The sequence below is a fragment of the Zophobas morio genome, unplaced genomic scaffold (assembly GCF_036711695.1).
Source record: "Zophobas morio isolate AGI-343-1 ecotype UQ-CSIRO unplaced genomic scaffold, CSIRO_AGI_Zmor_V1 ptg000006l, whole genome shotgun sequence".
NCBI lineage: Eukaryota > Metazoa > Arthropoda > Insecta > Coleoptera > Tenebrionidae > Zophobas > Zophobas morio.
In genome coordinates, this window is record NW_026972111.1 from 3126660 (window position 1) to 3148658 (window position 21999).

Genomic DNA, 21999 nt, shown 5'->3' on the forward strand with positions numbered 1-21999 from the left:
ATTTAAAATTTTAGATTTTTCGATTTCTCGATTTTTCATTTCAGCCCTTCCATATTTCAATTTTTCAAATGTTTCTATTTTAGATTTTCTGTTTTTCAATTGTCGTTTTTTCAATTTTTCGATTTTTAAATTTTAGATTTTTGAGTTTTTTGATATTTTAATTTTTCAATATTTAAAAGTTTAGATTTTTCGATTTTTCATTTCAGTTCTTCGATATTTCCGTTTTTCATGTTTTCGAATTTTTCAAATGTTTTGATTTCTTAATCTATCGATTTTTCGACTTCCCGGTTTTAGATTTTCTGTTTTTCAATTGTCGTTTTTTCAAATTTTCGATTTTTCAATTTTTCAAAGTTGGCATTTATAAACTGTCAATTTTTCGATTTTACTATTAATCGAAGTTTTGATTTTCCCACTTTTTGACTTTCGAGGGTTTCGATATTTCTGTTCTTCAATTCTTTAATTTTTCGATTTTTCATTTTTTAGTTTTTTTAAGGTTTCGATTTTTCGATTTCACTTTTTGGATTTTTCGATTGCTCAATTTTTCGACTTTTTAGGTTCTCAGTTTTTGGATATTTCAGTTTTCGGATTTTTCAGGTTATTAGATTCTCAGTTTATCTTCCATTTTTCAGTTTTTCGATATCTCAGTTTTGGGATTTTTCAATATTTCGATTCTTCGACACTTCGATTTTTGACTCCTGGATTTTTCGATGTGTCGGTTTTTTTACTTTTTCTGTTTTTCAATTTTTCGATTTTTTAATTTTCGATTTTTTAATTTTTAAAATTTTCGAATTTTTCAAATGTTTCGATTTCTTAATTTTTTGATTTTTCAACTTCCCGGTTTTAGATTTTCTGTTTTTCAATTGTCTTTTATCAAATTTTCGAATTTGTAATTTTTCAAATTTGACTTTCATAACTCCCAATTTTTCGATTTTTCAATTAATCGATGCTTTGATTTTCCCATTTCTTGACCTTCGAGTGTTTCGATTTTCCTGCTCTTCAATTCTTTAATTTTTTGATTTTTCGGGTTTTTGATTTTTCAATTTTTAGATTTTTTCAGATTTCTACTTTTCGACTTCACTTATTTGATTTTTCGATTTTTTCAGTTTTTAGGATTTTTCAATATTTCAATTCTTCAGCTCTTCTATTTTTGACTTCTGGATTTTTCGATGTGTCTAACTTTTTACTTTCTTCACTTTTCAATTTTTGGATTTTTAAATTTTAGATTTTTCAATCTTTTGATATTTTGATTTTTCAATATTTCTTAATCTTTCGATTTTTCGACTTCCTGGTTTTAGATGTTCAGGTTTTCGATTTTTTAGTTTTTCAATTTTTTATTTTGGCCTATTACGGTATCTAAGTTTTTCCAGTTTTCCATTTTTTCGTTTTTTGATTTTTCAACTTTTAACTTTTTGTTTGTCGATTTCTCTATTTTTCCATTTTTCGATTTCTGGTTCTTTTGATCTTTCAATCTCTCAATTTTTCAATTTTTCGAATTTTTAAGTTTTTTGATTTCTCGATTTATCGAGATTTGGATTTTTCTATATTTTGATTGTCAATTTTTCAATTGATAAATTGTTCATTTTTAACTTTTCGATTTTTCGATTTTGGCCTATTTCGATTTCTCAATTGTTCGACTTTTCGGCTCCACGATTTCTTGATATTTTGATTTTTCGATTTCTCGGTTTTTCGATTTTTCAGTTATCCGATGTTTTGAATTTGGGAGTTTCGATTTCTCGATTTTTCGTTATTCGGTTTTTAAATTTTAGATTTTTGAATTTTACGTTTTTTCGATTTTCTGAAGTTTCATTTTTAGATTTTCAGTTCTTCGATATTTCGATTTTTCAATGTTTCAGTTCGATTTTTCGATTATTAGATTTCTCGAATTTTCGATTATTTTAATTTAAAATCGAAAAAACAAAATATTGTAAAATCGAAATATCGAAAATCAAAGAAATCAGAAAATCGAATGAGAAATCAAAAAATTGGAAAATCGACGAATTGAAAAATTAAAGATCGAAAATTTGAAGAATTGAAAGAAACCTTGAAAAAACAACGGAAACGAAAAAACGAAAAACTGTTATAAAATCCAGAAAATGAAAATTAAAAAATCGAGAAAATGAAAAATAAAACTCAAGAACTTAAAAAATTAAAGAAACGAAAAATTGAAAAATTAAAGAAAATGAAAAAACGAAAAAAATTTGGTGGAAAGAATATAAATCCAGATTTTGCGAAAAATTATAAGATTTGAATTTGCGAATTTTATTTTATTATGATAACACTTAAATGTTAAAACAAAGATACATATGCATGTAATATTAATAAAGTAAATATGAAAAGAAGTATGCTATGCGCTTGTTTCAAGTGAGTTTTGCATTATCTGTCTAATAAAAATCCGGACAAACGGCAGACAGATGGGAAACGGGAGACCTATTTCTTCGTACGTACTCCAACATTAAGTGTCAGATAGTCTCGTGCTAAAACTGGCATTCCGTCAGAATTGATGCAATGTATTTACAATTGTGTCGAGAACATTATCCATACAGGAAAGGCCTTGACGAGCTCTTGTTATAATTTGTTTGTTTATTAATAATTTTTTATAATTTCAAACTTTATGAAAAAAAACAAGAAATTCTTATGTAAAATAGGCAACCAAAAATATATAAAAAAGTGAGAGCATACGATGAACATAAAACCGCAGTCTGCTCAAAAAAATTACACAAAGAAATATTTTCCTTATATTCTAATTCTTGCTCAAAAAAGAATTTTCTTTGAAGTTATGGACTTTGAAATAACTAATAGGTCGACGGTCATACTCGTGCCACTTACGGTATTTTTGTGGTAATGTAGCAACTGTTATTCTCAAATAATTTTTAACAAATGTACCAATTGCACCATTTATTTTCAATAGATAAAAAACTGGATAAAACACAACAAATAACGTTGTGGTATTAGTAACAAAAATAGATATATAATTAAATAAAACTTGTTAATACAATATCGTTTCATAAGTAATAATCTTTTTATGTGTATTACTGATGGGCAAGCCGTTGAGTCTCGAGTAAAACTCTTTGCACGTTTTGATTTTAAACTTGTTTATAAAAAACTTCCTAAAAACATTTCGCGCCAACTCTATTAACAACGGCATTTCTTGAGAACTCTGTTCTTCTGAATAACCATCCGTTTCATCATTTAATTTAGGATGGACGAAGTAATGTCGTAATACTTTAATACTATTCGCACAATAATGACTGCGCTGTTCGAGAAAACGTTCTAAATTCATATTAACATCGTACGCAAACACAGGCACTATATTTTTTGTATAACGTTGTGGAACACCCATCTGTACGTCCATGTGCAAAATAATTTTGAACAATTCGCAATAACCGAACTTTTCATATATAATTTGCAAATCTAACTCTCCAATATTCAAACCATAACTTAATAGATAACAATAAAGTTGAGTTATGGCTGTTTCTGTATATCCAAGTTCCATCAAATCCTGAAATAACTCGCTACTATTCACACTATTAATAAAAGTAATCACAGTCGGTTTTAATTCGCTGTTGAGCATTATGTTTAAGTTTTCTAAAGAAATCGGCTTTCCCTTACCACCCTTGTAATATAACTTGTAACTATCCGACAGTATGTGTTTTGAAAACACCTCGTTTATAAAATGGCCAAATTTTTGAATAATGAGTTGCAGACAATCAACGTTCATAGAACACAATATGCGAAAGTAGAGACATAAATACTCATATTGAACTGTTATTTTAATGGGGGATTCAATAATGTGGTAGAACAGTGGAGATTTCGCCTCAGCAAGTTTTAGTAACACATCCAGGTACAACTCTAGGTTTGAATATTGATCATAAATGTACAGAAATAGTTTGTTGTGCTTCAAAAGAGTTACAGTGTAAAACAGAGAGTGCAAAATGGGAAACTACAGGTTGTGCTCCATACGCTAACAGCATTATTACTAGTTCGCTTTGACGCATATACACACTCATGTCAAGGGGGGTCTTATGACAAAAATTCAAACAATTAACATCTGCTCCCCGCTCTATTAGAAGTTTGGCTGACTTGTGGTACTGACGTTCTATGGCACGGTGTAGTGGTGAGTACCCTTCAAAACAAACCTCATCAATGCAGGCACCTTTTTTTATTAGTTCATAAGTAATGTATTCGTCCCTCCAAATATCATTATTGGCTGCATCATCAAGTGCAAGAGCCAACGCCGTTTCGCCTTCCTTGTTTTTAAAGTCAAGAGGAAAATCTGGAATGGATAACAAATAGTCGAAGACTTTGATTCTAAAAAAAAACGCACTTGTAGCTATTTATGAATATTTTAATATTTTGCTAATCGACATACCTCTCTTGGATAACCGCTATTTGAAGTAAATTGTTGCCACTTACGTCTCGGACGTTGTACCACTTAGGGGAGTCGAGAAGGTCACTGAAGATTTCCAGTTGGCCATGGGCGGCGGCGGATATTAAGCGAGACTTTTTTTTAATCTGGACAGAAATTGAGGTTATGTTGTATCAATTAGACTACGTTGTGTCGATAATTACCAGCGGGGGTGGTCTTTCGTTACTCCTGTAGTATATTGGACGATAGTCATCGTGGTCGTAGGAGTCCTCAAAGTCCGAAGAAGACATATTGCATTTTTATTCAAAATGTGTTCTTTGTAAGGTAACTGTACCAATCACTGACACCTTAAGCGTATGTTGAGATATTTCTGACATTAAAAAAATTATTGAATTTTGGGAATTAGATATTGCTCTAAAATAAATACATACTATTAATAGTTATGCTTTTAAGTTTCTATAAAAAAATATTACGACTGCTGTGAAAGTATATTTTGATTTAGAAAAAATAAAAAAACCGGAGAACACATTTGTACCAATTATTGACAGCTCAAAAAGACGCATGTCCCAATTACTGACTGATGATTGTCCCAGTCATTGATATTCTACAGGTAGAAATACAATCAATTAATATAAAATCTACGTTTTATTGACACATTTCACAAATGAATTGATGCATGTCCTCTGCCCCCGCACATTCCTCGTGAGCCCATTGTTTACATATTTGACACATAATCCATGTTTCGCCTCCTCTTTGTCCATACAATTCATCACAATATACACAAAAGTATTCTTTGGTTTCGTGCTGCGATTTTTGAATTCTTGCCACCTCAGTTTTTTGTTTTGAAACGGGTGTTTTTTTTGAAGTAACTTTAAGGATTTTCTTCTCTTCTCTTTTTCTTTTTCTCTCTTCTTTATCTTTGATCAACTTTTCTTTTTCTTCATCTTTTTTTCTGTGGTACTCTCTCCACTGATCGGAAGTTGCTACTGATGGAAGCTTCAGTTTGCGAATTCTTTTAGTTGTTTTCAGTTCATCCTTTTGTGGCCAAAACAATGCCTTTTTGAAAGGACTCGGAATGTCTGCTTCCGAGGAAGCCTCCGAACGCCCGGTATTTGAAGTTGAAGGTTGAGGTTCGTTCAGTTCAATTTTATTCCCGTCAAAGGAAGAACCCAAAACAGCAGTAATATTAGAAGTGGAAGGTGTGCTGATACTATTTAAAAAGTTTGGTTCATTGCTGATCATTATGTTGTTAAGTTCCGTTATAGACACAGTTTTATTTACTTCTTCTGAAGAAACCAAAGTGGGAGTAGTAGTGGGAGTTGAAGATCTACTGACACTATTTGGCTTTACATTTAGTCTGTCATTAATCGCCGTGTTAATTTCGCCAGCAAATCCTTCAAATATTAGATTTCCTTCGTCATCTTTTTGGAAATTGATTGTTTTTCCATGGTCTAAAACATTGCTTATCCAGAAGTTTTTGTTTAACTCCAAATCAAGGTAAGAATGTGTAATTGGTTCAGTAATTTCATCAGTGTTTTTATTTTCTGTTTCTAATCTGTTGCTTTTATCAGTTGCTTCTTTAACTGTCAATGAAGTGGACGCCTCGGATTCCGCATTTCCACTTTCTCTTTCTACCATAGTTTTGATCTTCTTCCAGAAACTGAATAGTCCTTCATATATAACATTACCACTCCAAGTATCGGTTTCACTACTTTCAAACTGATCAAGTACGTTCTTATCAATATGATCTTCTATAAATTTAAAGTGATCGGTAATTTGTTGATCAGCGTGTTTTTTGACTGTAATTGTAGAACTGGATGTAACAAGTTTCGAATTTTTGCTAAAATTTACGTTTTCTGGATCAAATGGATGCAGTCCACAAGATCGAAATCCATTTGACATAATTTCGGGAAAATTTACGCATGAAAGTGCTTTTTCTAACAAAGGAGCAAAATGTTCTCGTTTAAGGCGGCTTCCATTATTTTCAATCCGCCACTGATGCACAACTTTCTTCCAGGCACTTTTTAGTGGCCGAAATAAGGCAACATCTAAAGGCTGCAATATATGAGTAGCATTTGGATAGAGCGCAATTAGTTCAATTTCATTTGAAAAGCAAAAATCGCTAAGAGCCATAGTCAAGTGAGATGAATGGCCATCTAAGAACAAAAGGATTGGTAACTCTATTTTATTTTCTTTAACCCAAGGAAACCATACATTTGCCACATATTCAAAAAAGCTTTCGCCGGTCATCCAACCATTATCAGAACGACCCAATCCCCATTTTCTGGGCATTTCTTGGACAATCGATCTAGGAATTCGTTGATACGAAAACATCACCATTGGTGGCGCGACCATTCCACAAGCGTTAGTCATAATTAAGGAGGTTATACATTCTTTTTCATCATTATTAATAAAATTATGCACGCATTTCATTCCTTTCTTTACCAAGACTTTGTCGTCTTTTGGACTTAAAAAAAAGGCTGTCTCATCGCAATTGAAAATCCGCGATGGATCACAAACTGCTATCGCTTTTTCTTGAAAATAATTTTGAATTTCAGAAAACCATTGTCTTAGGTTTTCTTCTGTTACTGAAGAACGTGCCTTGCTCAAATTTTGCGAAACTCTTTGTGCCAGTTCAGGATGCCTTTTCAAAAATGACTCATACCAATGACGACCGGGCCTAGAGTCTGTGAAATTATTAGACCTTTTTAGTTGTTTAACTAAAATTTGTACGCTGTCCAGCAATTGGTTTTTGGTCACTGGAAATCCAGCGTCGGCAGATTTAAAAATCCAGTCAACGAGAAGTGCCTCTTCGTGTTTTGAAAGAACTGTTTCGGGGCCAATTTTTCTTTCCACTGGATATTTGCCAGTATGTTTATAAAGAAGAGTTGTACGAGGTACATTAAACATTTTGCTGGCCCTAAAAACAGGAATTCCATTTTTCACTGCCTCTAAAGCCTTTTCCATATCATTTTCGCTATATTGAAGTCGTTTTGCCATGATTTATACTGAAGGAAGAAAACGCATGTATTACTGACAGTCTTATGTACCTATTATTGTCAGTGCTATTCTACACATGTGTTCTCAAAAACTATATAGAAAATTCACTGTCAGTATTTGGTACAAACATTTGGTCCATTGCTTTGTTTTTAATTTTCATAATCATATTGGTAACATACTGTAGAATTTATAAAAAAAAACACTTAAAAAAATATATATTATGACCCAAATACTGACATTTTTGTCAGTAACCAGGCATATGTGTAAAATAAATATACCAATCACTGACACTACCAATTTCATTGAAAATTTAATTTCTAGTTTCATTTTATTGCAAAAATAGTAAATATTTAAAACAATGTTACTTACCAAATCACTCAAAAAGTCTCTACCATGTAAAACAACCGCGAAAAAAAAAACTTTTAAATGCCGCGGCTCTTACAGATGTAGTAAGGAATATTGAAGCATTTGAGAGCAACCAACAGCTTGTTAAGAAAATTGTCTGTCGATAATACAGTTTTTTCAGCAGAAATCTGTAATTATGTAGAAACTTGTAAGAAGATTTAGGGAAGATATATGTATTTTTAAAACGCCATCTAGACCTAAGATGTGCTTATATTCGGAAAATTAAACTCATAACGCTCAGTCATTGGGTCACTGTCAGTGATTGGTACAGTTACCTTAGTGCGTTTTTGTGTATATTTGCTATAAATACGTTTAATATCACATTATTTGCAAGTTTTGAAGTAATTATATTTGTTCTTGGTCTTCGTAAAAACCACAAGTCAGTGGGTTACTGGTCTGTGGTAATGAATGATAAATCATGATAAATGGTAAAACCAGTAAAACATGAGTAAAACTAAAAACCCATGGTAACATTCCACTTAATTGCGACATGCGCACAAAAATTTGAAAACCCGAAAAAGGTAAAACCCCAGCAGCAAGCAATATTTTTCTAATATTTATACAAGATTGATATAATATTAATTGTTGACTAGATATTACAAATATTTATATAATATTCATTTTATATTTATAAATTTATATATGAATTTCAACATATATATTACATATTTATGAAATATCTTTTTATCAAGATACCGAACAACAAAAATGAAAAAAAAAGTACCATGTTGGGACAAGTTGTAGGTAATTTATGTCATAGGGTTTTTATTGGGGCAATATTAAAAATTGGTCTAAAGAGTTTCGACAGTAGTTCCCTCGCTGTCGGAAACGTGACGACTGCATGCCTATTATGTTTTTTTTCGCAGTGGATTTCAAAGAATTCGGTTTTGTAGTTCCTGAGTAAATCAATAAAATAAATTTACGCATTCATTAATTTTTTTGAGTCACCCTGTATATGCAAATCCAAAAAAAAAAATCAATGGAGTGATAAATCACAAGTACAGACTCATCATATTTTGTACAGTTTAGATAGGATTTATTCGGCAAACTTTCGAGCTGACGTCATCAATTTTTTGGAGGGGATAAGCAAATGTATTTTGACTAAACATTTATTATGCTCTTTATAACCTTAAAACATCTTCAAGATTTCAAAGCATTCGGTTTTGTAGTTCCTGAGTAAATCAGTAAAATAAATTTACGCTTTCATTAATTTTTTTCAATCACCCTGTACATGCAAATCCAAAAAATATGAATGGAGTGATAGATCACAAGTACAGACTGATCATATTTTGTACATTTTAGATATGATTTATTCGGCAAACTTTCGAGCTGACATCACCAAGTTTTTGGAGGGGATAAGCAAATATATTTTGACTAAACATTTATTATGCTCTTTATGACCTTAAAACATCTGCAAGATTTCAGAGCATTCGGTTTTGTAGTTCCTGATTAAATCAATAAAATATATTTACGCATTCATTAATTTTTTTGAGTCACCCTGTATATGCAAATCCAAAAAATATGAATGGAGTGATAAATTACAAGTATAGACTCATCATATTTTTACAGTTTAGATAGGATTTATTCGGCAAACTTTCGAGCTGACGTCATCAATTTTTTGGAGGGGATAAGCAAATATATTTTGACTAAACATTTATTATGCTCTTTATAACCTTAAAACATCTGCAAGATTTCAAAGCATTCGGTTTTGTAGTTTCTGAGTAAATCAGTAAAATAAATTTACGCATTCATTAATTTTTTTGAGTCACCCTGTATATGCAAATCCAAAAAATATGAATGGAGTGATAGATCACAAGTACAGACTCATCATATTTTGTACATTTTAGATATGATTTATTCCACAAACTTTTGAGCTGACGTCATCAAGTTTTTGGAGGGGATAAGCAAATATTTTTTGACTAAAGATTTATGATGCTCTTTATAGCCTTAAAACATCTGCAACATTTCAAAGCATTCTGGTTAGCAGAATAAAAATGAAATTTCAAAATGTTGTTTTATAATTTTGATTTTTTTTCCAAAAATCTAGACGTTTCGGGTGAAAAGTCAATTCGGAGTTGTAAACTACATGTGTAGGACTATGTTATTTTATACAATTGAAAACCCATTTACTATGTACAATTTTGAAGTGACGTCATCGCATTAGTGGTGGGGATGATTAGACAAATTTTGGTTAGCGTTTTACCATCTACATGATATTCTTAATATAAGTGCAAAATTTCACAACAATAGGTCTAGTACTTTCGGAGATTATCTGTCTAATAAAAATCCGGGACGGCAGACGGACGGACAGACGGACGGACAGACGGACAGACGGACAGACGGACAGACGGACAGACGGACAGACAGACGGAAATGGGAGACCTATTTCTTCGTCTTCTAGGGGTCATGAAAGATCGAGAAAACGTAAAAGTAGAGAGTCGGCCGACGGACTCGATTACAATACTTCCTTTGCTTACGCTCGGGAAGTAAAAATTGATTTGAAAAAATACCAGCTATTGTGAAATTGACACTATTAGAAATCTCGCTTTGCTCACTATTAATTGCTCATTAAAAAGTAATATTTTTTTTATTTTTGCGAACAAAAAATAACAATTTTATTCATCATTTTTATAAAACTCACTTAAATTTGCGTTTCACCTACAGATGCGCTTGCTCTGCTGGAACGCGTTTGCGCAATGTGCAACATATACATATTTTCTGTTATTGTTGGTGGTTCAAAAAGTATTTTGTGTAAGTTCATGGTGTTTGTCCTATTGTGAATTGTGATTATCGGTACTGCGATAAATTCAGAATAGTGTAGTAAATACCGTTTTGTCAAGAAAATAGTACTAACCCTACATAACCTCACTTCTACAAACAATGCAGAAAATGCAATTTCTCAACACGTAAGTATATTTAAGAGGTTTATTAATATTTCTGAATATAAGCACATTATGAATGTAGAGACAAAATGATGAATGTCCGGACGCAACCAAAAAAAAAAGAAGAAATCCAGTTAGAAATTGCGGGAGATACGCAGAAATTGAATGTTTATTATTCTTATTATTAACTCCTAGTATTTATAAACTAGTTTCAGACTGATAATAATGTTTATTTGCCAGGAACAGAACATGTAAAAAAACATGTACCTATGCAATTTTGAAGAAATTATTAATAATGAACCAAATTGCTTTCAAGTTTTCAGGGCAAGGAAAAAAATTAGCTCTCTTTTAGTGAACTCACAATTAACAAGGCTACAATATGTAAAGTTATGTGATTTCTTAAAAATTACGAACTTTGTAAGTTAATTTAATTGTAGGTACCACGCGGAAACGTCACAAAAACGCCACAACTGCTGAAGATTAAAAAATGGTAGGACCTCATTAAGCGCAGACAAAAGCAAGAATGAATTCTCATCGAAAAAAACATGAGGTATGATTTTTTTTATTTTAATTAATTATATCGCTTTTCAATGAATTGGTTATAGAGCAAATAAGTATTAAATAAATATTTCTGTATAACGATTGAAATGTATTTTTATTTCATTGTAAGTTGGCAGTGTATTTTTATGTTTAAAAAATTTATGTTGTGTTTCACATCAGGTGATTTTTTAAATTTATGCCCTGGTTGCCCATGAAGCTTATGCCAGCAGTTTCAGTTTCACTGCTGACATAAGTGTCATGGGTAACTACAGCAGAAATTAAAAAAAAAATCACCTGGTACAAATTTTCAACGAATTGGTTCTAGGACAAATAATTTTTAAATGTATAAATATTGCCGCAACGTTTCAAATACACTGTTATTTCCAGTGACAATGTATTTTTGTATTTAATAAATATTATATTGTATTCCATACAAGTTTTTTTTATATCCATACCCCCTTTCATATGAAGAACATTTATTAAATGTTCTGAACTAAATAAGTATTAAACATTGAAAATAAATATATATTCAATATTCAAAACCAATATTGATTTTCTAAAAAAAAATCTGTCGTTACCCATATTATTTAAATGTTAGAACTTCAATATTTATTACATATAAAATGTTGCTGGGGAACCTTAAAATTTGTAAACTAAAAAAAAATATAAGTACCGAATGGAACAATATAGAACGAATAATAACAGAAGCGACAAAAAGACATGTGAGTAAAACAAAAGCAAGAGAAAGAGAAAAGAAAAATAAAACATAAAAAGTTAAGCAAATACCAATGTCGCAGAAACAAAAGATTTTTTTAGAAAGACAAATAAAAACTATAGAGGAAGCATACCAGAAGAAAGAGATAAGAAATTTTTATAAAGACATACAAAACGTAAAGTCAACAAAACACGAATCTACGCAATATAGATATAAAAGATATAGAAGGCAACTTAATAGGTGACGATGAAGGAAAATTATGAAGATGGAAACAGTACTTCGAACAAATATTAAAAAGCGAAATCAGAGGTCAGAGAGAAGAGCAAAAACAAGTACCAAAAAAAGAACTTTAAGTAATGAAAGTATAGCAATGCCAACAAGAGAAGAGATAGAGGAGATTATAAATCAGATGAGGAATAAAAAAACTGAAGAAATGACGGATAGCTGGAAAGAAGCACTAATTACGCCGCTCTTTAAAAAAAGTGACAGAAGAAACTGTGGGATTGCGTTATTAGACGTTACGTACAAACTACTGGCATCGATAATAAAAAGACTTGAGGGATATATGGAAGAAGCTCTAGGAGAACATCAAGGAGGCTTTAGAAAAGGAAGAGGGATAAGCGACCAAATATTTATGTTGAAACAAATCTTGGTAAGAAATTCCTACTCATTTACTCTTCGTGGACTTCAAAAGAACTTACGATACGGTGAACAGAACGAAGTTAAGAAACATATTGAGAGAACTAGATATTCCCGAAAAACTAGTAAATCTAATAAAAATGACATTGAAAAATACAATAAGCAGAGTAAAAGTAAAAGGAAAAACTAGCGACGATTTCAATGTTAAACAAGGACTCAGACAAGGTGATCCGTTGTCAACGACTCTATTCAATCTGGTTTTAGAGTATTATAAGGAAAAGTGATATAAGCAGGAAGGGTGTACTATTCAATAGAAGCCATCAATGTCTAGCGTACGCAGACGATTTAGTCCTACTAGCTAGGAACACAAAGGAATTAGAAAGGATAACAGTAAAGCTAATGAGACAAGCAGAAGAGGTACCTAATAAACATTCACGTTCGGTAGAAGTAACTGATAGAAACTTTTCTGTGGTTAAGTTGCAATCTTAAGATCACTAGAAATTTAAGATTGGCATCAACTGTCTAATTTTCTAATTCAAATGTCAAATCTGAATTGTGTGGAAAAAAACGAAGTTTTTCTAATTTCAACACGCTTCGTTTCAAGAAAATCCTTCAATACAGCATGAAGAAATATTTCGTGTTTTCAAAAAAATAGGTAAAACGGAAACAGTTAAACTGGTGGCAGAAATATTCTCCGTAAAATTCGCTAGTGTTGTCGAGTGTTTTTCGAATTTTAAAATAATACAGATACAGCGGCGCTTGTGCTGTTAATATTATAATCAGAATCAGAAAGACGACTGCGCAGATTTATATACCTACATGCTTTGTTGGTTCCGTTCTACAATTGGTTTCTAAGTTTTATATAATCGTTATTGTTTTGTAAGAGGAAAAGACTCGGCTTTGAAAATAATTGTACGTAATACAAGTATAAATTTAGGTTTCCGCAGGCGAAGTTTTTCACATTTTAAACACGTTATAGCTGCCAGAATCAAATTTCTAAGGCGGTACCTATCACCAATTGCGTGATTGTGGTGAAGATTTACTTTTCATTTTCTTGGATGAGACATGGATATACCAGAACGGATCCATAGTGAAATTGTGGATCCATGATGATAACATCAAAGCTTGTCCTCCTAAAAAAATTAGTGAAGGGAAAAGATTCAAAATTTTACATGCGGGTTGCTCTTTGGGCTTTTAGAGGGATGCGATTTTCTCCTTGGTTCAAAAATAGATTCACCAGATTACCACAAAACCATCACATTTTCGATATTTAACATTTACTTACTTACATGTCACATTTTTGATACCTACTTTCTGACATTCCAGTAATACATTATACACTAGAACAATTATGTCCGCAGTTACACAGCTTAAAAAAAAAAGTTACCAAATCTAGTTAGGTACATCTACCGAACGTGAATTCCTTATACACTTAGAATTTAATATAGAAAAAACGAAATATATGGAACTAAAGACTAACTGTGGGAGTAGAAACAAAAACAATCAACAAATAAACAGACAAGAAGGAATAAAAGTAGAATTTGAAGAAGTAGAAATGTTTATGTACTTAGGCGTGTTGATAACCACCAAATGCCAAGACAACAAATAAATAGAACTGAGAATTGCTAAAAGTAACCACTGTGCAGTAAGATTAAGAAAAATGATGAAAAGTAAAGAAATATCAAGGCAAATAAAACTAAAAGAATATATAAAATCATAGTGAAACCAACCCTAACATACGCGTGCGAGATATGGATTATGACAAATAAAACGAAACAAAGACTAGAAATTTGGGAAAGTAAGATACTTAGAAGAATCTTTGGAGGGAAACAAACAGAAGAAGGATGGGAAAGAAGAACTAATGAAGAAATATATTATTTAGATAATGACACAGTTATAACCAATTTCATAAAAATAAAAAAATTGCAATGGTTAGGACACCAGTCCTTATATTAATCCATGAATTGCTTTCCAGTCGCGTACAACCTCCACTTCTTGGCGATCTCGCAGAGAAAAGTCTAACCTCTGCATATTTTACCTTCCAAGGCCAATTCTACAAACAAGTCTCTGGTACTCCCATGGGATCCCCTCTCTCACCAGAACCTCCGAGATCTTTGATGTTTTATTTTTGAAAGAACTTTAAAGAATCTCAGAATTCTACAGCATTTTATTGTTGAATGAATTCGAAAGAGTCTAGGGGTTACCCTACGTTTTGGTTTTGAAAAAATATTAGAGAATCGTGAGAGCACCTATTATCCATTCACGATCTTTATATAGTAAAGTAGACTCTGATATTTTTTCTTTTAGTTTGATAAACTGATTTGATGATTTAGTTTTTTGTCTGGCAGTAGTTTGATTGACATTTGCTTTGAGCTGGATTGCCACTTTTCTACTTCATTTATTAGATCAGAATTATTAGACGCAATTTTTTAATCAAGCAATATATAAAATATGGGAAATCTTTGGTACGAATCTATAGCTCCTCTATATCTGATTTTGAAAATGACGGTGATGATAAAGATTTTCATAGCGAAATAATGGAAATGGAGTGAATTGTAGCTTGTCGGGGGGTGATATTTTTACGCATCTTTCGTTCTAAATTTACCAAGGTAGTATGTGAAAAACCACCTGACGTACAACAAAATAAGTATAATTTTAGTTAGATCATCCACCTTGTTACTTTGCACCAAATTTTAAGCATTTTCATTTTTTTTTTTTGTAACTGCTCTTCATGGACCTGGAGAAGGCGTATAGTAACTTTGTTATTAATAAGCGTTTGGAAGTACTTAGTAAAAGCAAATAAAAAGCACTTACGTAAGCATTAGTAATAGCTATATAGATAAATCATTCAATTTAAGGCCGGAAAAATGTTTCAGAAGACCTAAACCCATCAAAGAACTAGAGCAAAGTTGTTGTCTTTTACCAACCCTTTTAGTAATCTTAGAAAAGTGAAAAAAGACGTTGGAAGATACGGAAATAGGCTGTTCACAAAGGGCGAAATTTCCATTTCTAAGAAGAGTCGGCGAGCAGAACGAACTGATGATTAAGAATTAAAGATGAGATGCTAAATGTGGCATGCGACAATGGTCGTATGTAGAACCCTCATTCATATAAAAACAATGTTTAAGCGAAATCTTAGTGTTTGTTCCTTACATATGAAATAAACACTTACAAAAAGCCGAATAACTGTTTTAAATAGCGTAAAGTTTTATGCTTTCTAAGAAATGGATACCGTTAACTTGGTCATTGCTACTGAAAACTGAAAGTATCGGCAACAATGTTTATATTTCTGGCATATTTTTTAGCCTTTAATTTAATAGAACATAACTTAACGAAAGAAGGTCAGGGAATTTTTATTCTTCTGCATCGAATACCAACAAACTCACTAGACATTCATGGCCGACCCTACTATATAAAGATCGTGAACGAATAATATCTCCCATTCATTCCTCAGGTCACCGACCGTCTCGCCAAAATACTCAAAAGGCAAAAAGTTAAAACAGTCTTCAAACCTACAACTAAAGTTGCACAAATTCTTCCTTCCGTCAAAAATTCTCGCCAAGCTCTAGACTGCAAAGGAATCTCAAAACAGGTATTCTGTCCCACTCGGTTGTAGCTAAACATCAACATGAAACCGGTCACACCATTCTGTTTGAAAATTCACAAGTTCTGACCAAAGGACCACATTTCTATAACCGGAACATCCGTGAAGCTATCGAAATCCATAAATGTCCTCATAATATCAGTCGAGACAATGGTTATTATCTGTCAAGTATTTGCAAGCGCACTTATCTTAGCAAGTATTAGTAACACCCACCCACCCGCCCTCTCCTTATTCTAACGACAAACTTTGTTCCTCTACAGTATGAGTTACACCTTTCATTCAGAGCTGATCAAATTATTCACTGAAATGGAGCCGGGGTGGGTGGGCGGGGTTAATTATTTGTTCTTCTGTAGAGTCGGAATGGGATGGGAACTAATACAATCTAGGCTGTAAAAGTTTTAAAAAAGCTCAGATCGTAACATTTTTTGTTGTACTATTTGCTATAAGATTTATTTGTTATTTCAGAAGAAAAACAAAATAAGAGAACGGGTGGGTGGGCGGGGATAAGTTAAATAATAATAAAAAATATGAAAAACGCGGTTTATAGTTTTTTATAGTTGATTTAAGATTTTATGAAAGAAAATTAAATTTCTATATATTTTTTTGTAGACAATCAAAAATATGAACATGAAGTGAGAGTACAAAATGAACACGTTTATGTTTGCTCCGGGATATTTGTATTGGGGGTTGCATAATCTGTTAGATACTACTAAATGTGACTTACCGTGTTTTCTCGGTAATATTCTAGCAGGTATTTTTCTCAAATGATTTTTAACACATGTAATACTTTCAATATTTATTTTCAATAGATAAAAAACTGGATAAAACACAACAAATAACAGTCACCTATTAGTAACAAAAATAGATATATAACCAGTGGCGGCTCGTGACTTTTTCTGTTGGGGGGGCAAAATTAATACACAGTATTATGCTAAATTTAAAATTTATGCTAGGTAAAAATTATTGTTTCTTTTTATTAAAAATTTAGAAAAATGTCAAGTTAGAGGTCCGTTAGCCAGAAATTATTGATTGAAAATTGATAATTGAAAATCGATAATTTCTGTTTACCATCTGGAACCACGAGGAGGTGGACCTAATTCCAGACTTCCCCAACGGTGATGGGGCGAACTCAAAGTTCCTTTTAAATTTGTTGACATAAGAAATATAAATAAAATTTTGTTAATCGCGTGTCCAGTAGATGCAATAGGTATCCCCCACTTTAAATTATTTTCAATTTTTTTAATTAATGTTTCTATATATAAAATCCATACGTCTTTCTTTGTTACGAACAAAATGTTCTATAACTAGTTCATTGAAATTCGTGGTTTCTTGCACTAATTTTTTTTCTATTGAACACATTGCCAAGGCACACAATCTTTCTTGACACATTGTATTTCGTAAAAATGTCTTTATACGTTTTAACGTCGAAAAACATCGTTCGCATTCACTTGTCACCATCGGTAATGTGCAAATAATTTTCAATAATTTTTTTGTTTCTGAAAATACGTCTAATAAATTGTTTTCATACATAAACTTCAAGAATGTTAAGGCACCATTTGCTGTCGAAAAATCGGGATGATTATAAATAACGTTTAACTCATTTTTTAACACATTAAAATTTAAATCATATTTTGTAGCACATAATTCAACTTCTTTTGATGGAAAATTTAGTTGAAAATATGAAAATAAGCTAGTCTGAAACAAATTTGCTGCTGTAATATAATCTGCTTCTAAAAATCGATCATTTATACTAAATTTAATATTGTCACAAATTTCTTTAGCAATTGCAATTTTATTATCATTAAAACGAGACCGCTTTTTTGAAGATTCACCCTCTTCGTTTTCTTCTCGATAATAATCGTAGTCGATAGAATCTGTTACATGTTGTATGGCAAGTTTAAAAGAAGTAATATTTTTCTGAAGTTTAATTAAGTCCATTTCGCGAATTTGAAGTTGGTTGAAAAGTATCTCGGTACTAGGCATGATTCTGTGAAAGAAGTATAACCAAAAATTAAAATCGTAATCTTCTAATGTTTTCCGTAAACTACTTGCCTTGGCAATTGTTAATTTATCACTATTTTTATCTTCCATTATAATTTGAAAGCAGTTAATCAAATCATTTTTAAAACTATGTACAGTATTAACTATTCGTGACTTAAAGTTCCATCTAGTCGGACAATTTCTTGGTAATCTTTTAGAAACGATATTATCAAGTATTTTTATACGTTTAGGAGATCTTGAAAAAAACGAGGAAAATGATTCTAAATTTGAAAAAAAAATTCTTACTTGGCTGTGTGCTGATGCCGCCTTTTCTATAATTAAATTCAACTGGTGAGCATAGCAGTGAATAAACTGAGCTTTAGGGTAATGTTCCTTGATTTTTGCTTGTACCCCATTTTGTCTTCCACTCATAACCGAAGCACCATCATAAGACTGAGATATAAGTTTTTTTGGATTTTGATTGATTTCAAGTTTTTCGAGCTCATTTAAAATAATACTAGAAATACAATCAGCTGTGTGATCTGTTGGATTAATGAATCCTAAAAATCTTTCAAATATTTTACCTTTCAATTCATATCTAACGACAAAAACCAGCTGCGACTGTGAAGCTACATCTGTAGTTTCATCAGCTAAAATAGATATATAGTCCGCTTCCAAAATTTCATCTTTGATTAAATTAATACAAACAGCATAAATTGAATCAAGTAGTTCGTTTTGTATGGTTTTTGAAAGACCCATAAAAACGCGATTGTTCGTTTTTTCTATATGAGATTTTAATGTAGTGTCAAGCTCTGCCATTAAATTAATTAAACCTCTGAAAATTCCCGGATTTGTAGAATCATGCGTTTCATCATGCCCCCTTAAAGCCAACTCAAAGACTCCACAAAATTTTATACCGTCAATCAGTTTACTTAAAATGTATCTATTCTGTTTTACCTGATCATTATGTTTCTCGACGTTCTCTCTATAAGCACTATTTAACTGATTTCTTATGTCTACTTTACCTAAGACTGCGAACGATACGTTGAGATTTAAGTGTTTTTTACTCGAGCGATGCTTTTTTACTTTTTCTCCCAAATGTTTTAAATCCGTGATTCCGGTTTCAGTCCAAGCTTTATCAACATCTCCGTTATTCATAAGGGTACATACAAAACAGAAAAGGGCGTTTTTCGCGTTGCAACCACATAACCACCACTCACTTTGATACATAGTCTTATTAAATTTTCGATGCACGAGTTTGTCTTTAACATTAGACGACACAGCAATGTCCAAATCGGGTCTTGGCGGTCCAACGTTTTTTATTAATAGTTTTTCATCATGGCTTAATTTATTTTCAGATTGTAGCCGCAAAATTCTCTCAATCGAATTCATATTGATATTATTGACAACTCTACAACACAGTTTTTTAAGTTTCTTAAAATCACTGCAAACGCACAGAAAACTAAAACTGACGAAGTTAGCAAATTTCACTCGACCGTTTTGTTTCAAAATCGATGACTAAATCGATAAAAGTGTATGCAATCGTATATGCATTTAAGTACTTAAGTTGCAGTACATAATTAAGACGAAGCGATTACTATGCCCTGCGGAGATGTTGCAATATCGTGCATTTGTGCATATAATCGCGAAGATTGCCAAGTACGGGTCAATGAAAATATTCACAATTTGGCAACATGCAGGACGGGCAAAGGTGTATGATACCCCGCCGAGATGATGTCAGATTGTGTTCTAAACATAGGCAACTCGTAGGTTTCGTAATTAAATGCATTTTGATAATTAATAGCGCGAAATTCTCAGATTTAAAAATGTGCTTTCATTTTGGTGGGGCATTGCCCGTTTGCCCTTCCTGCACCAGCCGCCACTGTATATAACTATATAAAAATCTTTAATACAAAATCGTTTCATAGGTAATAATCTTTTTGTGTATATTACTGATTGGCAAGCCATTCAGCCTCGAGTAAAACTCTTTGCACGTTTTGATTTTAAACTTGTTTATAAAAAACTTTCTAAAAACATTTCGCGCCAACTCTATTAACAACGGCATTTCTTGAGAACTCTGTTTTTCTGAATAACCATCCGTTTCATCATTTAATTTAGGATGGACGAAATAATGTCGTAATAATTTAATACTATTCGCACAATAATGACTGCGCTGTTGGAGAAAACGTTCTAAATTCATATTAACATCGTACGCAAACACAGGCACTATATTTTTTGTGTAACGTTGTGGAACACCCATCTGTACGTCCATGTGCAAAAGAATTTTGAACAATTCGCAATAACCGAACTTTTTATATATAATTTGCAAATCCAACTCTCCAATATTCAAACCATAACTTAATAGATAACAGTAGAGTTGCGTTATGGCTGTTTCGTCATATCCCAGCGCTATCAAATCCTGAAATATCTCGCTACTATTCACACTATTAATAAATGTAATCACAGTCGGTTTTAATTCGCTTTTGAGCATTATGTTTAAGTTTTCTAAAGAAATCGGCTTGCCCTTACCACCCGTGCAATAACTATCCGAGAGTATGTGTTTTGAAAACACCTCATTTATAAAATGGCCAAATTTTTTAATAATGAGATGCAGACAATCAACGTTCATAGAACACAATAAACGAAAGTAGAGACATAAAGACTCATATTGAACTGTTATTTTAATAGGGCATTCAATAATGTGGTAGAACAGTGGAGATTTCGCCTCAGCAAGTTTTAGTAACACATCCAGGCACAACTCTAGGTTTGAGTATTGATCATAAATGTACAAAAATAGAGTTTCTTGTGCTTCAAAAGAGTTATTGTATAAAACAGACCATTCAAAATGGCAGACTGCAGGTTGTGCTCCATACGCTAACAAAGTCATTACTAGTTCACTTTGACGTATACGCACAGTTATGTCAAGGGGGGTCCTATGACAAGAAGTCACAAAATTAACATCAGCCCCCCGTTCTATTAGAAGTTTGGCTGACTTATAGTAATGACGTTCTAAGGCACGGTGTAGCGGTGAGTCCCCTTCAAAACAAACCTCATCAATGCAGGCACCTTTTTTTATTAGTTCGTATGTAATGTATTCATCTCTCCATATATCATTATAGCGGGCATGATCAAGTGCAAGACCCAACGCTGTTTCGCCTTCTTTGTTCTTAAACTCGAGTGGAAAATCCGGTATGGATAACAAATAGTCGAAGACTTCGATGCTAAAAAAAACGCACTTGTAGCTATTTATGAATATTTTAATATTTTGCTAGTCGACATACCTCTCTTGGATAACCGCTATTTGGAGTAAGTTGTTGCCATTTACGTCTCGGACGTTGTTCCACTTAGGAGAGTCGAGAAGGTCGCTGAAGATTTCCAATTGGTCATGGGCGGCGGCGGATATTAAACGAGACTTTTTTTTAATCTGGACAGAAATTGAGGTTATGTTGTATCACTTAGAATACGTTGTGTCGATAATTACCAGTGGAGGTGCCCTTTCGTCACAGCTGCAATATTTGCGATAATAGTCTTCGTGGTCGTAGGAGTCCTCAGAGTCCGAAGAAGACATATTGCATTTTTATTCAAAATGTGTTCTTTGTAGTGCGTGTTTTCGTTTATATTTACCATACGTTTAATATCAAAGTTTTGATGTAATTAACTTTGTTTTTGGTAAAAACCACAAGTCACTGGGTCAGTGGCCTGTGGTAATGATAAATGGTAAAAACCCACGGTAACATTCAAATTCAACAAACATTCCACCTAATTGCGACATGCGCACAAAGATTTGAAAACTCGAAAAAGGTAAGATTTTACCTTACACAAATATGTGCCAAAAACCTTAAGTTTCCAAAAAATACGGAAGTGTGCA

General features: G+C 32.3%; 1 protein-coding gene across 3 annotated transcripts; it reads right to left on the bottom strand.

Moving 5' to 3' along the window:
* Window positions 1-3752: 3752 nt before the first annotated feature.
* LOC135123338 (uncharacterized) lies at window positions 3753-21949 on the bottom strand. 3 transcript variants are annotated; one of them, XM_064047895.1, is made up of 4 exons: window positions 8049-8220; window positions 4570-4686; window positions 4370-4512; window positions 3753-4308 (listed from the first exon to the last, which is right to left on the bottom strand). In XM_064047895.1, exons 2-4 carry the CDS (start codon window positions 4654-4656, stop codon window positions 3867-3869), a joined length of 672 nt encoding a protein of 223 aa, XP_063903965.1. In that variant the 5' UTR covers window positions 4657-4686; window positions 8049-8220; the 3' UTR covers window positions 3753-3866. The 3 variants fall into 3 exon arrangements, with proteins under 3 accessions (XP_063903965.1, XP_063903966.1, XP_063903964.1); XM_064047896.1 differs by lacking the exons at window positions 4570-4686; window positions 8049-8220 and adding an exon at window positions 21613-21939; XM_064047894.1 differs by lacking the exons at window positions 3753-4308; window positions 4370-4512; window positions 4570-4686; window positions 8049-8220 and adding exons at window positions 20029-21352; window positions 21413-21555; window positions 21613-21949.
* Between the last annotated feature and the right edge of the window lie 50 nt (window positions 21950-21999).